This window comes from Mastigoproctus giganteus, chromosome 10 (assembly GCF_048544385.1).
Source record: "Mastigoproctus giganteus isolate SK-2022 chromosome 10, ASM4854438v1, whole genome shotgun sequence".
In the NCBI taxonomy this organism is placed as follows: Eukaryota; Metazoa; Arthropoda; class Arachnida; order Uropygi; family Thelyphonidae; genus Mastigoproctus; species Mastigoproctus giganteus.
In genome coordinates, this window is record NC_143584.1 from 15,104,735 (window position 1) to 15,121,803 (window position 17,069).

A 17,069-nucleotide genomic window follows, 5' to 3' on the forward strand; every position below is an offset into this window, starting at 1 on the left:
TTTTCCTTGTAGATCTGAGATGGCATTTTTGAGATTAGAGTGTTTAATATGTGAATTATTATACAAGTTGTGACATTTTGAAACTGATTTTATAATATCTTGATAAACCACATTTATCCAGTTATAGAATGCCTCATGGGGTATCGTATATTTTTTAGCTAATTTGTTGCAGAAATTTAAGATATTAATATATAAGTCCTTATATATATTTCTTAGATAGGCTTTATGAATAGGTCTGAATTTGAATCCTTTTTCCATGGCCAATTTGAGGGGGATGTTGTTGACAATATCCAAATTGCCAGTGATTATGTGCCCATGGTGTTGGTTTTTGAAAGGAGCATATATAGAATCATTACAGTGACATGGAAGATCTGAAAGTTTCAAATTGCCTAAATTGGTGGCTATAGTTTTATAGTTGCAAATTTTGAGTCCGATAGGAGACTCATAATTGAAACGGTGCTGGATGTTAAACTTGAAATTATTATAAAATGGGAGGAGGTTGTTACGATGATTTAGCAAATGATGCCAAGGAATTTTGTCAAACCATTTATGTGTAAATTTAATAATACAGTATTCATTACTATATGTAGTAATGGAGCCTAGTCTAAAAAGAGAGATATCTGAAATGATGTGTTTAAGTTGGATATTTTTGAATTTGAAATTATTAATATACAAAGTTAAGGCTTTTAGTATAGAGTTTTTGATGTTAAAAAGAAAAAGAGAAATTTTATGTACATCGAGAATGGTATTGTCCCATGAGCAAATAATATCATGAAAATTATGCCGAGTATGTCGGAAAAGTTTATTTGACCTATTCCCACGTTTGTGTCTGCATTTATTATTGAAAAAATGACTAAGATGGAATAGATTGTAAATGCAGTGGCTGGTATTTAAACAACCATTACTGAATAAAATTTTGTTAAAAAATTTATTGTTTAAACCATATGGATACAATGACTTATAAGCACACATGAATAGATTTTCATAGTAGTCCCGAAGGACGTTATCATTAATGATAAACAGAAAGGTAACCAACAAGCAAACTTTCTCGATTTAAGCATTACTTTAAATAATTCACCTCTTCGTAATACCTTGGAAGTATTTGATAAAAGAAGTCAATTTAATTTCAACATTATTTATTTAACAAATTGGAACTCTAATATTTCCATTACAGTTCATAAAAATATCATCCATACACAAATTTTACGTCTTGCGTATCTTAGCAGCAATCAAACACTTTTTATCAAAGCTTTAAACGGCCTATATACCAAATTATGTTTAAATGATATTCCTATTAATTTTATAAATCGTATTATTAAAAATCTTTCTAGCTTCATTAAACATAAATTCGGTTTCACTATATCTCATTTTGATTAGGGTTAACATGATAATTTGTACAGATGTATAGTTGTAAATTTAAATGGTGGTATTCCCACCACTTTGAAAGTGATCACATCATATGACTTCTATTCTGAACGATGCTCATGTCTTTTCACTTTCTAAGTTACCTTTTAAGTTTTATTTATTTAATTTTTTCCATTATTATTTTATTTTAATTATTTTTGCTTAATTATTTTTAATTATTATTCGGACCTTTTCCTCACTTTTAACTATAGAGGGCGTCCATTATTATTTTTCTACTAAGCAACCTCTCCTTGTTTGTATTCTATTTATTAATCATGTTTATTATGCATTTTACTAATTGATCCTACATAATTTTACTAATTGATGCTACATAATTCTACTAATTGATGCTACATAATTTTAAAGGTATGTAATTTTATACTAGTTTTTTTTTTTTTTTTTTACATCTGGCATTAACAAAATATTTCACAGGCTAGCAGTATTAATTTTCCTCTTCTACTAACACCTTCACAGCCAAGGCCCTCTCTAAGAGGTTGGGTACTTACGAACCCAGCTTGCCTAGTATCTTTAAAATCTTTTCCTTCTCTTTACGTCTTTATACTTTCTATTCTGCTTTTTCCGTCCGTTGAACTATTAGTGCAATATGAGGGTGATTCGGACATTCCTTCTTTTCTTATTCTCGCTATTTTCGCCTCCTTTTTTTACTACTATCTTTTTTCCCACCCATACCTTGTATTATTTCCCTTTTCTATGCTGCTGCCTGTTACACCTTTTAATTTAACGGTTTACTTAAAATATACACACTGCGTTGGGGCTACCTCACTCATGTCTATGAAGGTTTCAAAAAAAATTTTTTTTTTTTTTTTTTTTTTAAATTTATTGCTACCTCCATCGGCATGGGTTTGTATAGAAACGCAGTATTTTGGTACATGATCGGGTGTAGTCCCCTGATGAAATACCTGATCTATGTACCAATTTTTATTTTCATTATTTTCATTTCTATTTATTACTACTTTTTAATATGCATTAATTACCACTTTTTTCTAGCTTTTGTAAATATGATTTGGCTTATCAATTCAGCCACTTTTTCCACTTAATTCATTAGGATCTTAACATTCTTTTCTTCTCATATCTTCCATTAGGCATGGCACGTTGTTGTTAATAACTTTCCCATCTTACTATGTCCTTTATCATTTATTTCTATGTTTTATTTTATAGTTGTATCCTGTTCTGTAGCCTTGCGCGTCCAGGTACATCTATTTTCTATTTTCTTTTTCTTTTCCTTTCTTTACCTTTTTCTTTTCCTTTCTTTACCTTTTTCTTCTCCTTTCTTTACCTTTTTCACCTGTTTTATATACTGTATATATATATATATATATATATATATATATATACACACACACACACACACACACAGAATGAGATCTAACAGGCAGAAAATTACTTAGGGGTGTCGCAAAATAAAATAAATTATTTAGGGGTGCTGTTATTAAAAAAAGGTTGAAAACCACTGGGCAAGAAAAAAGATTTAAGTGACCTTGAATGTGGCAAAGTAGGCAGCACCAGATGTGTCAGTATGAGTATGTGGAAACTGCAACCCAGCTGGGATTTCCACATATAACTAATTCAGGTGTATCGAGATGGGTACAATATCAAAAAACATCCAGCTAAAGGCCATCCTGTAGTCAAAAACAGCTAATTAATGGAAGGCATCATGACATGACTTGTGCATGTCATAATGCCTCCATGACATTGTTTGTTTGTTTGTTTTTCGGTTTTAAGGAGCATTAGCAACTAAGGCCATATTGCTCCGGGATATGCGGTGGTCATTCCTTGACCTTTCCGCATACTCCGTATTTGGTGGTGACGGGCTCGAACCCCGGTCTAATCAAGAAGCATGTGCTACGCACTGCTGCTCCTTCCCACCTGGCTACAGAGGCGCCCCCTCCATGACATGCACAGAAACAGAAAGGTACAGTCAGTCAGTTAATGACAATGTTTTTTTTTATTAAACCCCCAAATAAGAAAGGTATGAGTACTTAGTACCACTTATGGTTCTAGAGGTTGGGAAGGCTGGAGATACTTCTTAATATTAGACTTAAATTTCTGTAGATTGTAGATTTTTGGGAAATACATGTGAATGAAGGTACTTCCTCCAAAAGGGATAAATGAGGAAGTGGTAAAATACTGGTTCTATGAGTTTGGAGGTGGATATTAAAAGGATGCTGACTGGTTGCGCCATGTGTTCAGACTGGTTTAGAAGAGAGAGAGAGAGAGAGAGAGAGAGAGAGAGAGAGAGAGAGAGAGAGAGAGAGAGAGAGAGAGCATGTGAGCAGGAATTATAGAAGCCAATTCAGAATCCAGTGCCCATGGATTCTGAATTGGCTTCTATAATCTTCTGATCTATACAAAAGGCATGCAAAGTTCATGAGACAGGGAGTGGAGAGACTTTATAAGAGATGAGTCATTAATTATCCAAACTGCCTCTTTTGAGTAATTAATGAGTAAGCTTCTAGATGCCTCTTTTGAATAGTATCTAGAAGCTTAAGAAGTTTTATGGCACCACCCCCAGATAAGGCAATGGTATTCCATAGTAGGAAGGTTTTCTGATTTGTAGAGTGAATAGTTTAGAAAAAAAAATTAACACCAAGAATGAAAAGGAAAACCCACTTTTTTGATGCAGAGGAAGCAGTATTTGTAATATGCTTATGGCAAGAGAAATAAGAAGTCAGGGTAATCCCTACTTGATATGTTATCTTGTTTAGGAATCTAAGTGTCATTGAAGATGATTGTAGGAGCAGTAGATTTTTTGCAAGAAAAAAAGACAGGACTGTGCTTTAGAAGGATCGAAGTTAACTAAGCTTTATTTTGCCCATTGGAAAATTACCTGGAAGTCAAAATTTAAAGAATTTGCAGTGGATGTTCGAGAAGGCTGTTTGCGCAGAACAAGGTTTCTCAAAAATTGCAAATGGAATGTAGTGTGCTATTATCAGCAAAACTAGGGATATGATTTCCAGTCAGTGGAAGAAGGTTCACTGAACCTTGGGGAACACCAGCACTAGTGAAGATGTTAGAAGACATCGAGTTATTTACCATCACCTATAGCCAGTGTCAGAGATAAAAATGGATACTTAATTGCAAGAAAAAAAAAAAGAAGCTCATAGGGTCATATGATTGGAGCTTGTTTAGAAGACCTTTATGCCAAAGATGATCAAAAGCCTTAGAAATGTCAAAACAACTGCATGAGTGTCACCAAACTTTTCTACTGAGTTTGTCCAAAGATGGGTAAAATAAACCATTATATCATCAGTGGTTAGACAATGACAGAATTCATACTGGCAATCATTGATCAGATAGAAGATTTCAAGATAGGGATGGCAGTCCAGTGTCCCCCCCCCCAGGACCTATCGAATAGGTGCACTGCCCGGTGAATTTAACTGATTGCAGGGTAAAATTTAAGCAATTCTCCCAGTACCATATGGTACTGCTCACTGATCTTGATTTTTTTTTTTTTTTTTTTATGTAAACCCCAAACACGAGAGGTATTAGAACCTATAGTACTTGGTACCGTGCTTGGGTTGGAGGTTGAGAAGACGAAAGAAGATATTTGTTGACATTGGACTTGGACTTCTGTAGACTGTAATTTTCAGGAAATACGTATAAAGGAAGGTTCTTCCAGAAAACGGCAGTTGAATGAATAAACGAGGAAGATGAAAAGTTGGTTTTGTGAGTTTGAAGTTGGACAGTAAATGGATGTTGGCTGGTGGCGGCACGTGTTTGGACCGTTTTGAAAGAGAGAGCGGGAATTATAGAAGCCAATTCAGAAGAACAGTGCCCGTGGAAGTATCTGTAGAAGAGGCATGCAGCAGAAACAGTATGTCTATGAGAGAGCGAGTGGAGAGACTGTTAGAGATGAATCATTAATTAACCTAACTGCCCTCTTCTGAATGGAATCAAGAAGCCTGAGAGAGGTTTTGGGGGCACCACCCCAGATGTGGGAACAATATTCCATGGCAGGGCAGATTTGCGATTTATACAGAGTGAGCAGCTGTTTGGAAGAAAAGTAACGCCGAGAGCGAAAGATGTTGTTCTTTTTTTTTTTTTTTTTTTTTTTGGGAGCATTAGCAACTAAGGCCATATTGCTCCGGGATATGCGGTGGTCATTCCCTGACCTTTCCGCATCATCCGTATTTGGTGGTGACGGGCTCGAACCCCGGTCTAATCAAGAAGCGTGTGCTACGCACTGCTGCTGCTCCTTCTCACCTGGTTACGGAGGCGCCTCCGAGAGCAAAAGAGAAAACCAAGTTTTTTAGATGCGGAGTAAGCAATATTTGTAATGTGCTTGTGCCAAGGGAGATTAGAAGTCAGGGTAATCCCCAAAAGAGATATATCGTTTTTCCTAGAAATCAGGATATCACTAAAGATAAGCATTGGAGCAGAAGAATCCTTTTTGCGAGATATAAGACAAGACTGAGTTTTAGAAGGGTTGAAATCAACCAAGTTGTCTTTGCCCCACTGGAGAATTACCTGAAGATCGGCATTTAAGGAATTGGTAGCAGATTTTCGAGAAATTGAAGTTGATTGAGCAGGACAAGGTTTCTCAAAATGGAAAGTGGAATGCAATGTGCTATCATCGGCAAAACTATGGATAGGATTTCCAGTCAATGGAAGAAGGTCATTAATATACAAGAGGAAAAGAGTGGGGGAAAGAACTGAACCTTGGGGGACACCGGCATTAGTGGAGAAGTTAGAAGACAGAGAGCCATCATCACCCTCAGTGAGCGATCACAGAGAAAACTGGATAACCAATTACTAAAAACAGTTGGCAAACCATAAGATGGAAGCTTGTTTAGAAGACCTTTATGCCAAACATGATCGAAAGCCTTTGAGATGTCAAGAGCAACTACTTGTGTTTCCCCGAACCTTTCCATTGAATTAGTCCGTAAATGGGTAACATAAGCAAGAATATCACCAGTGGATCGACACTGACAGAATCCATACTGGCAATCGTTGATCAGACGGAAGGTTTCTAGGTAGTTTAAGAGTTGGCGGTTAATTGATTTCTCCATTACTTTAGAAAGAGTAGAAGTAATTGCAATGGGACGATAATTGGATGGGAGGGATTTGTCACCCTTTTTAGGAACTGGCTGGATATGAGCAAATTTCCAAGCAGAAGGAAAAACACCTTTGGAATAACAAAGTGAAAAAAGCGGTAAAGAATAGGAGTAAGTTCAGGAGCACAGGTTTTGAGAACAAGTGGAGAAATACCATCGGGACCTGGAGCTTTCTTAGCATCAAGATTCGTCAAAATCCTTCTGACATCCTTTTGACGGAAGACCACAGGAGGCATTGAATTGAGCGTGTTGGGAATGGTGGGAGGTGTTTTACCAAGATCATTAATACATGAGTTGGAAGAAAAATGGGATGCTAGCAGGTCAGCTTTATCCATGGCTGAAGTGGCAACAGAACCATCTGGTTTGGGCACAGGTGGGAGCAGAGATGGGCAAAGGTTGCGGCCAATAGCTTTGGCAAGAGACCAGAATGCTCGGCTACTATTAGGGCAAGAAGCAAGTTTTCTACTCTTAGCCTGTTCAAACTCTAGTTTGGACTGATTAATAACTGCTTTACAATTGTTGCGAGCTTTGGTGTAGGCAGAAAATTAAACCGAAGAATTAGAAACAAGCCAATTACGATATTTAATGTTCTTCTCTTGAACAGCCTTAGCACATTTATTGGAAAACCAAGGTTTAGTTAAAGGACGAGATTTTAAAGTGGAGTGTGGGATAAAGGATTCCATTCCTGCAAGAATAATTTCACTGACACGATCTGAGCAAACGTTGACATCAGAAGTTTTGAAACAGTAATCTGACCAAGGAAAAGAAGTCTCGCAGGTCATCCCATTTTGCATTCTTGTAATGCCAAACAACACGAGTTTGGGAATAGCCATGAGATAAAGGTTCCATTGGAGAAGAGACACTCATCAAGTTGCGATCTGAAGTGCCTAAAGGACCTCTCACTTCGACCGTGTACTTAGAAGGGTTGTTTGTGATCAAGCGTGTTGGCTGTATGATTAGGATTGTGATTGATTTTGATTTGGTAGTTGTTGGCGCATCGGCTTCTGTGGCCATATTGCACCTCCCAAGGTTTTTGCAGTACTTTGATCCAAGCCCGAGGCGGGAATCGAACCCGCGACCTTTGGGTTGCCGGGATTAGGATTGTCCGGTATTCTTGTAGGTAAATGAACAATCTGTGCAAGGTCATTAGTAATTGCAAAAGCCTCAGCATCTCGACCAGCTGGGTCAGTGTGACTAGAAAAGGGAAGCCAAAGAGAGGAAGTCAAAGAGTTCCAAGTGATTAGTGGAATTGGGAGAACGGTAGAGACAACAGATGAATTTGACGCAATGAGGTAGAGAGATTTTAAGCCAGAGAAGATCAAAGAGAGGAGATTCCAAATTGCCAAGTCTCTGACAGGGAATATCAGAACGGACATATGCACAAGTACCACCTTTGAGGCGAAAGGAATCATACAGCGAATAATTTGGGCATCTCAGATGAGCAGTAGTTGAATCAACCAATAACTGAGATTCTGTTAGAAAAAGTACATGGGGTTTGGCAGACTGCAAGTGGAAATGGACATTGTTGAGATTAGAATTGAGACCACGTATATTTGTGAAATGAATTAGGAAGTGCTTGGGAGGTTTAGATCTTTTCGTAGATTAAGCTTGCTCTATTAGTTTGACAATTCGTGGTGTATTCAATAGTAAGAAAAAGTGGGTGGGACATGCTGTATGAAATAATGAAATTTTTGGATACGGCATACAAAGGGTAAGAATATACCCAGATCCTTGACATAACGTGGCCTCGACAATGCTCCCCGCATACACACTACTCGGACTCCCTCCAGTCACTATCTGGCAGAGTAGAGGTAACAAGATTATACACTAGCTGATCCGGAAGTCTCCTAGAGAGTTACCAATAGGTTCGGTCCGGTGTACTAACTAGCGGCCGACCTGTGAACACCGTTTTAGAGCTGTACCCTCGAAATGTAGGGAATATTGGATCTCGCCACGATGTTCATCATAACCTCAAAAGTCATGAATCATACTGCATGATGGAAGAGATAGGGAATGGTTGACCGGAACTTAGCTCTAGAGGCTAAACATGGGTTCCACCACTTCAACCCTCCAATAAGCAAAGTGGTGGTATTGCACCTGTTGATGAGAGTCATTTACCACCTAGTGATTAATATTAATTCGAACAAACTATGCGATCGAGTTCAATGCGACGGGAGCATATAATGTTAAATTATGCAATTAATTTTGCTCTGGATTGCTTAAGTCACATTTATAAATAACAGAAAATTTTATAATATTGTGAAGTATTACACTTCCCACCTGGCTGGCAAAATTTTCTGGGGAGAACACTACAGTTGATGGATTTCTCCATTATGCTGAAAAGAAAAGAACAGAGATAACTTCGTGGAGCAATAACTGGATGGAGGATTTGTTCTTAGAAGTTTGTTCATATCCAGTCTTTGCTGGATATGAACAAAAAATGTAAAAAGGTGTCACAGAACAGGATAAGGCCAAGAACGCAGATTGGAATACAAATGGAGAAATGCACCAGAACCTAGAATTTCTTGGCATCAAGACTGTTCAGAATTTCTCTAACAACCTTCTGTTTGAAGACACTGAGAAACAATAAGTGGAATGTATGGGTTATGGGGGGAGCTGATTTAGTGAGATCGTCAATACAAAAGTTAAAAGAAAAGATAGTAAGCCTGATTTATCTTTAAATGAGAGTGCAATAGAACCATGTTATAACAAAGGTGGGAGTATAAATAAATAGAAGCTGTTGCAGCCAACAGCTTCAGCAACAGCCCAGAATGATCAACTACCATTTGGACAAGAAGCAAACAAGTTTTCTACTCTTAATCCTGTTCATAATTGAGTTTAGAATGACAAATAACTGTTTTAAAATTGTTGCGAGTTATAGTGCTGATAGCAAATGCAGCTAGAGATTTGGAGACAAGGCAAGTGCAATATGCTACATTCTTATCTTGAACAGTTTTAGCATATTTATTAAAAAAAACAAAAGGTTTAGAAAAAGAACAACATTTTAGAGTGGAATGCCAAATAAAGAATTTCATCCCTATAAGAATAGTTTCACCTGATAATCTAGGAAAACATTTTTCCTAGATTATCAGGACTAGAAGAGTTAAAACAGTAATCTAAACAAGGACAAGAACAGAAATCATGCAGATCATTCCATTTCACATTCCTGTAATGCCAAATGATATGAGGTTGGGAATGGCTTCATTGGAGATGAGAGGCTCCACTCCAGAAGAGACCATCAGCAAGTTGTCATCTGAAATGCCTGGAGGAGAGGGTCACTAACCTTGACCATGTACTTTGAAGGGTTCTTGGTGAGAAAAAGATCAAGAGTTTTGGGTGTATGATTATAACTGTCTGGTATTGTGGTAAGTAAACGAACAAATGATAAAGAACAACAGATGAATTTGACAGAATGGGGTAGAGAGATTTTAAGCTAGAGATTAAAAAGAGGAGATTCCAAATTAGGAAGCCTCTGACAAGGAATATCAGAGTAGACATATGCACTAGACATTTGCCTTTGAAGCAAAAGGAATCATACGGTGAATATTTGGGGCAATAACTGAAATGAACAGTAGATGAGGCTTGGCAGATTGTAGGTGGAAATGGACATCAATGAGATTGGAACTGAAACCATATACAGGGTGTCTCAAAAATACACGGCACTACTTCAGGATGAGTTCCTCATATGTAGACAATAAAAATATTTTATATCAACATAGTTCTGGAAATGCTTGGTTCCCAAGTTATTAACTGGAATGTACGCCTGTACGTCTACCCTGTGAGTTTGTTTGGAAGTACATGGGGCCCAAATAACTTATCACCAAAAACACCTGCCCAAATGTTGAGGCTGAACCACCGTTGGTGATGTGATGGAAGAATTGCATGTGGGTTTTCCTCAGCCCATACATGCTGATTGTGAAAGTTTTGGATTCCATCTCGTGTGAACTGTGCTTCATCTGTGAATATCACTAAGGCAAGAAAGTAAGAAGTTGTACCACACTGCTGCAAGAACCACTGGCAGAACATTACTCATGCAGGCGGCTCCGTAGCCAGGTGGGCAGGAGCAGCAGTGCGTAGCACACACTTCTTGATTAGACGGGGGTTCGAGCCCGTGACCACCACATATCCCCGGAGAAATATGGCCTTAGTTGCTAATGTGCCTAAAAACCAAATAACAAACAACAAATTACTCGCGCAGGGTAATCTGCTGGTGAAAAGGCCTGTACCCGTTGCAGATGGTAAGGATACAGTTGGTTTTCTCGCAACACTCTCCAAATAGTCGAACGTTGAACGGCCAGTTGCATTGCTATTCTGTGTGTGCTGATTCCAGAAGTTTCATGCACAACATCCAAAATCTCCTCCTCTACTTCAGGAGTCGTAGATCTTGGTCGTCCTGTCAGCAGCATGAGGTTCCATGTTCACAAAGGCGGCAATGGATACCTTCAAACATTTTCCTGTCTGGACATCTTCGTTCTGGGAACCTTTCTTGGTACAAACGACGAGCCTGCAGAGCATTGCCGTACGGTTTGGCGGACGGCAACGTACATATCCACTTGCTCCTGATTTGAGTACAAGGGCGGAATGGAAAACCACCAGATTCTGTCAGTACCCTGTGATGAAGGAAATCACCTGTGGGAGATAAGACATTCCGGTTAATAACTTGGGAACCAAGCATTTCCAGAACTATGTTGATATAAAATATTTTTATTGTCTACATATGAGGAACTCATTCCTGAAGTTATGCAGTGTATTTTTGAGACACCCTGTATATTTGTGAAACGGATGAAGTTTTTTGGAGGTTTAGATCTTTTGAAAATAAGCCTGTTCTTTTAGTTTGACTATTCATGATGTGTTCAATATATAAAGTAAAGGTGGGTGGGGGGCATGTATGAAATTTTTGGATATGGCACATACACATCAAAAATATACCAAAAATATAATATGGCCTTGACAATGCCTTGCACAAGTGCAAGTAGTGTGTGCACTTCCTTCCAGTAACTAACTGGCTGTGTAGAGGCAATGAAATTATACACTAGCTGATCCAAATGCTCCCCCTAAAGAGTTACCAACAAGTTCGGTCCACTGGACAATCTAGTGACTGGCTTGCAAAAACTGTTTTATAGCTATATCCCTGAAATGTATGAAATACTGGATCGCACCCTGATTCATACTACATGACAGAAGACAGAATTAAAGCTCTGGAGTTTCCAGGCCTTTAATTTTGGAGATAAAAAATTTGTTTTACAAATTAATTCTCCAATAAGCAAAGTGAAGGTGTTGCATTGGATGATAAGAGTAATCTACCATCCGGTATGAGAGAGAGAGAGAGAGAGAGAGAGAGAGAGAGAGAGAGAGAGAGAGAGAGAGAGAGAGATATGGACACTGCATCATGCTACACATAAAATACCATGCCTCTGTCTACTTTATTAAGTCTTAAGAATTTTGGAGCCTCTGATGATAATGATATGGAGGGGAGAGGATTCCCTAATGAAGAAAATGCATATAGGATATAAATAGTAAGTAAAAATCCCTTAAATAGCCAAGAACCCCTATGGATAAGAAATGTCACCCCTACTATAACTTTTGCACTTACAATTCCATTAAAATCAAATTTACATTACGTGCAAGTTTATCCCAGGATATCCTGACAGGGTATTTTTATTTTAATCTATTATCATGAAAGAAGATTGTTAACCTCATATTACGAGCAACACTGTTTCAAACTCTTGTATAAATAATAAGGCAACTGCAGAGGTTGTATATGTGATGAAGCATCTATACTATGATCCTCATTTTTACATAGTATTCATATCAACAGATATTTTCAAACTCTGATTTGCTGAAATGAGGGCATCATTAGCACTACTAAATTCACATTAATATATAAGTCTGGCTATTTATATATAAGACAAGACAAGACAAACTAAAACATTATTTGTTAAAAGCTATATATTACCTTGTAAAAAGGCACTTCAGATCCATCACTAATACCCCTTATTTCTTCTAAATACTGTGGAAAAGTTTCTTCTACAGCTTTCAGGACATCCTCATAAGCCTGAAAAATGAATATTATTATTAGCTAAGGTTATGGTTGGTTGGTTGGGTTTTATTGGCACATTAGCAACTAAGGCTATAATGCGCCAAAACCTGGTCATAAAAAAGTAAAACTTTCAGTGGCCTAATGAATTAGGTCACTACTGTACTAGGGTTATGAGGTACCAGTATATCATGTCTAATTGTGAATATTATTCTTCAACTGGTTTTCCAGTTGAAGAATAATATTCACAATTATTCTTCAACTGGTTTTCCAGATGAAAAAGTTGAGTTTCTGGGAGAAAAACCACACAACCCTTATTTGAGACTGACCAACTGAGTCGTGTTGGGAAAAGCAGTCCATAAAAATTATTTGTGTCATTGTCAGGATTCTAACTCAAGCCTTTTCTACTGTTGTGGGAGGATGGTGATTGCAACCACTGTGTTACTTGAAAAGACCTAGTGGACCATGCCAGATATTCAGTCAGGGAATCCTGGTGCACATATTTTTACAGGCCCTAAAAATCAGTCTGCAGATGCCAACAGTATCCGCATTTGCATTTCTCTGGGGTACTGCCCTGAAACTATGGGGAACTTGGAGCAACAGTGCCTCTACACTTCAGTAAATCAAACTTCTTTGGTGGTGAGAAGGGCACAGGGAAGGGATCTGTTTACATGCTATGCTCTCAGAGAAGCATTGATTAGTACCACAGATACCAAAAGTAACCAATTAATTTTATTTTCAGTCTGTATTAGTAAAAGGTGACACAAGTAACTATAGATCTGTTAGTTTGACTTGTGTTCTGTGGAAAATAATAGTCGCTGGTTAAAGGAGCATTGCAGGATCATCTAGACAAGACTGCAGTAATAGTTAAGACACAGCATGGGTTTGTTAAAGGGAGGTCTTGTCGGACCAATTTAATTGGATACTATGTGGTCACAAAGGAACTGAATGTCAAAAATAATTTTGATATCATATACTTGGATTTCAGGAAAGCTTTTGACACTGTTGCACATGGAAGACTGTTGTACAAATTGGAGAGGTATGGCATTAAGGGTAAGTTGCTACAATGGATAAAGAGATGGTTGAGTGGGAGATGACAGAGCGTAGCAATCAATGGACACTGCTCTTCGTGGAGAAATGTTATTAGTGGAGTTCCCCAGGGTTTGGTGCTGGGCCCATTGTTGTTTTGTGTATTCCTCAATGATATTGATGAAGGTACATCAGGATTAATGTCCATGTTTGCAGATCATACAAAGGTTGGCAGGGTTGTTAACGACAGTAAAGACAGCATGCTACTCCAACTGGATCTAGATAAGTTGGGTAAATGGGCTGAGAAGTGGCAACTGAAGTTTAACCTTGACAAATGCAAAGTACTACATATGGGTAGCAATAACCCAAGGGAAATGTACCAACTGTGCGGTACTACACAGGGAAGTGGAGAGTGAAAAAGACTTCGGGTAATTGTGAAGTCAAATATGAAGTTTGCTGAGCAGTGCAGATGGGCAGACAGGGTAGGTCATGGAGTCTTGTCAATGATATATAGGAATTTTGCTAGCAGGGACAAGGCAATGGTCAGGCCACACCTGGAGTACTGTGTACAGGTCTGGAGGTCTCATTTTAGGAAGGATGTATAGCTGCTAGAACGAGTACAAAGGAGGGCAACAAGATTGGTGAGGGGAACAAAGGGGTGCTCTTACCAAGAAAGGCTTAAGTTCTGCAAATTGCAGTGCCTGGAGAGTAGGCACCTGTGAGGTGGTAGTAGTAGTGGCACATGATGCAAGAAAGCAAGTGTAGGAGCTTATGAAGCATCAGCCAAAAAAAAAAAAAAAAAAAAAACACACCATTCCCTCCAAATGCCCGTCCAGTTCCTCCTTAAATTTATTTAACCATCAACTTCTACAACGACAGATGGAAGTTTGTTCCAGCAATTAACCACCCTCTGGCTAAAGGCAAATTTCCGCACATCTATTCTACATCTGTCCTTTCTTAATTTGAACTTATGTCCCCGTAGGTTGGTAATCTGAACAAGTGGAAGGATCCCATCAGAATTCAGCGTGCTCAACCCATTCAAGGCCTTATAGACCTCAATCAGATCACCGCTCAGGTGCCTAGTCTCCAGCCACTGCAATTTGCAAGAACTTAAGCCTCTCTTGGTAAGAGAATCCCTTCATTCCCCTCACCAATCGTGTTGCTCTTCTCTGTACACGCTCAAGCAAATCTACATCCTTCCTAAAATGAGGCCTCCAGACCTGTACGCAGTACTCAAGGCGTGGCCTGACCATTGCCTTATACAGAGGGACAATCACCTTTTCCCTGCTAGCAAAATTCCCTATATATCATTGACAAAACCCCATGACCCGCCCTAGCAGCCTGTCTGCACTGCTCAGAAAACTTCATATCTGACTGCACAATTACTCCCAGGTCCTTTTTCATTTTCTACCACCTTAAGTGTAGTACCACACAGTTGGTACGTTCTCTGGGGTTACTTCTACCCATATGCAGTACTTTGCATTTGTCAAGGTTGAACTTCAGTTGCCACTTCTTAGCCCATCTGCCCAAATTATCTAGATCCTGTTGCAGTAGCACACTGCCATTACTGTCATTAACAACCCTGTCAACCTTGTGTCATCTGCAAACTTCGACATTAAGCCTGATATACCTTCATCAATATCATTGATAAATACACAAAACAACAGTGGACCCAACACCGAACCCTGTGGGACCCACTAATAACATTAGTCCACGAAGAGCAGCACCCATTGATTACCACCCTCTGTCTTCTCCCACTTAACCTTCTTTTATCCATTGTAGCAACTTACCCTTAATACCATTCTGCTCCAATTTGTACAGTAGTCTTCCATGTGCAACAGTGTCAAAAGCTTTCCTGAAATCCAAGTATATGATATCAAAATTATTTTTTGCATCCAGTTCCTTTGTGACCACATCATAATAACCAATCAAATTTGTCAGACAAGACTTTCCCTTAACAAACCCATGCTGTGTTTGAATTATTGCTGCAGTCTTGTCTAAATGACCTGCAATGCACTTTAACCAGCGACTCCATTATTTTACCCGGAACAGAAGTTAAACTAACTGGTCTGTAATTACTCGTGTCACCCTTCGATCCACCTTTGTGAATTGGGACACATTTGCACATCTCCAGTCCGTGGGAACCTCCCCTGAGTCCAAGGATGCTCTCATAATTATGGCTAAGGGTTTGCTTAGTTGCTTTGCCGCCTCCTTTAAAATAACTGGATAGATCCCATCCACCCCAGGTGCCTTTCTTATGTTTAACTTCAACAACTCCTCCACTTTGCTCTCAGTTATTACAAAATCATTAAGCACACTGCTACAATTTGATAACCTTCTTCCATTTTCAAAATTGTAATAATTCCTCACGTGTGAATGTAGATGCAAAATACTCATTCAGTTTGTTTGCTATCTGAGCAGGATCATCAACAGTCGAACCATCGATGTCAAGTGGACCAATCATATTCATCCCCTTCCTTTTAGAGTTTTACATAAGTAAAGAAATCCTTGCTGTTTTTCTTAGCATCTTTTGCCAAAGATTTCTCGTAATCCGCCTTCGCCTGCCGAACCTCCTTTGTGACCTGATTACAGACTAGCTTATATCTGCCACAGGCTTCTGCGTCACCTGATAATTTATATGCATCCCATGCTTTTTCTTCTCTGTCACGAGTCTCATTAGTTCATTTGAATAACCATTTAGGCCTAAACCTTGAACAATATTCTTTAATCGGTATATAAAGTCTAGTAGCTTCCACGATTAATTCTTTGAATGCTTCCCACTTAGAATTTATTGTTTGTAACATCGTCAGTTGATCCCACTGTACAGAATTTAAAAACTGTCCTGAGACCACTGTACTCCCTTTACGGAAGCAAAAACCCTTTCCTTTACCCCTGACGTAGTTACCTCTTTGAGTAAATCCACTTCAGCACACTGTGATCACTGCCACCTAGTGGTTCCTTACCTGCAAATTCTTAATACACGAATGATCACTGCTGATAACCAGATCAAGAGTGTACTTTCTCTGGTTGCTTCTCGAACATGCTGCTGCAGAAAACAATCATCCAATAAATCCACAAAAGTCTGACTAGTGTGTGAGTGACCAACCCACAAGTTCCAGTCAATATCTGGGAAGTTAAAATCCCCATTATAAGACATTCTGATTTACTGGCCCACTCTATTTCTCTGTACAATTGTTCATTGTACTCATTCAAGTCTTAGGCTAATAACACACTCCTACTCTTATTTTTCCTTTCGCAGTGCTTATCTCACACCAACTGACTCAACAGAGCACTGTTCATCTATATTAACTGGGTGCACTTCCTTTGATTTTATGTTTTTCTTAATTAACAGCATAACACCCTCTCCCTTTCTGTCTTGTCTATCCTTTCTGTACACATTATACTCCCCAAATTCCAGTTCTGCATTCCTTATATCTTTGTGACACCATGTCTCTGCTATCCCAACAATATCCGCCTTTGATGTCTTGACCAACACTTCAAATTCATCAAATTTATTTACTATA

General features: G+C 38.6%; 1 protein-coding gene across 3 annotated transcripts in view; it reads right to left on the reverse strand.

Moving 5' to 3' along the window:
• The window catches only part of LOC150078782 (beta-alanyl-dopamine/carcinine hydrolase-like), a 96,972-nt gene that overhangs the window by 42,298 nt on the left and 37,605 nt on the right, over positions 1-17,069 (reverse strand). For all 3 annotated transcript variants that reach the window (XM_090383454.1, XM_090383455.1, XM_090383453.1), the window contains one exon: positions 12,436-12,534. In XM_090383454.1, the coding sequence (XP_090239580.1) occupies positions 12,436-12,534 (99 nt within the window). The remainder of the gene's footprint in view (positions 1-12,435; positions 12,535-17,069) is intronic.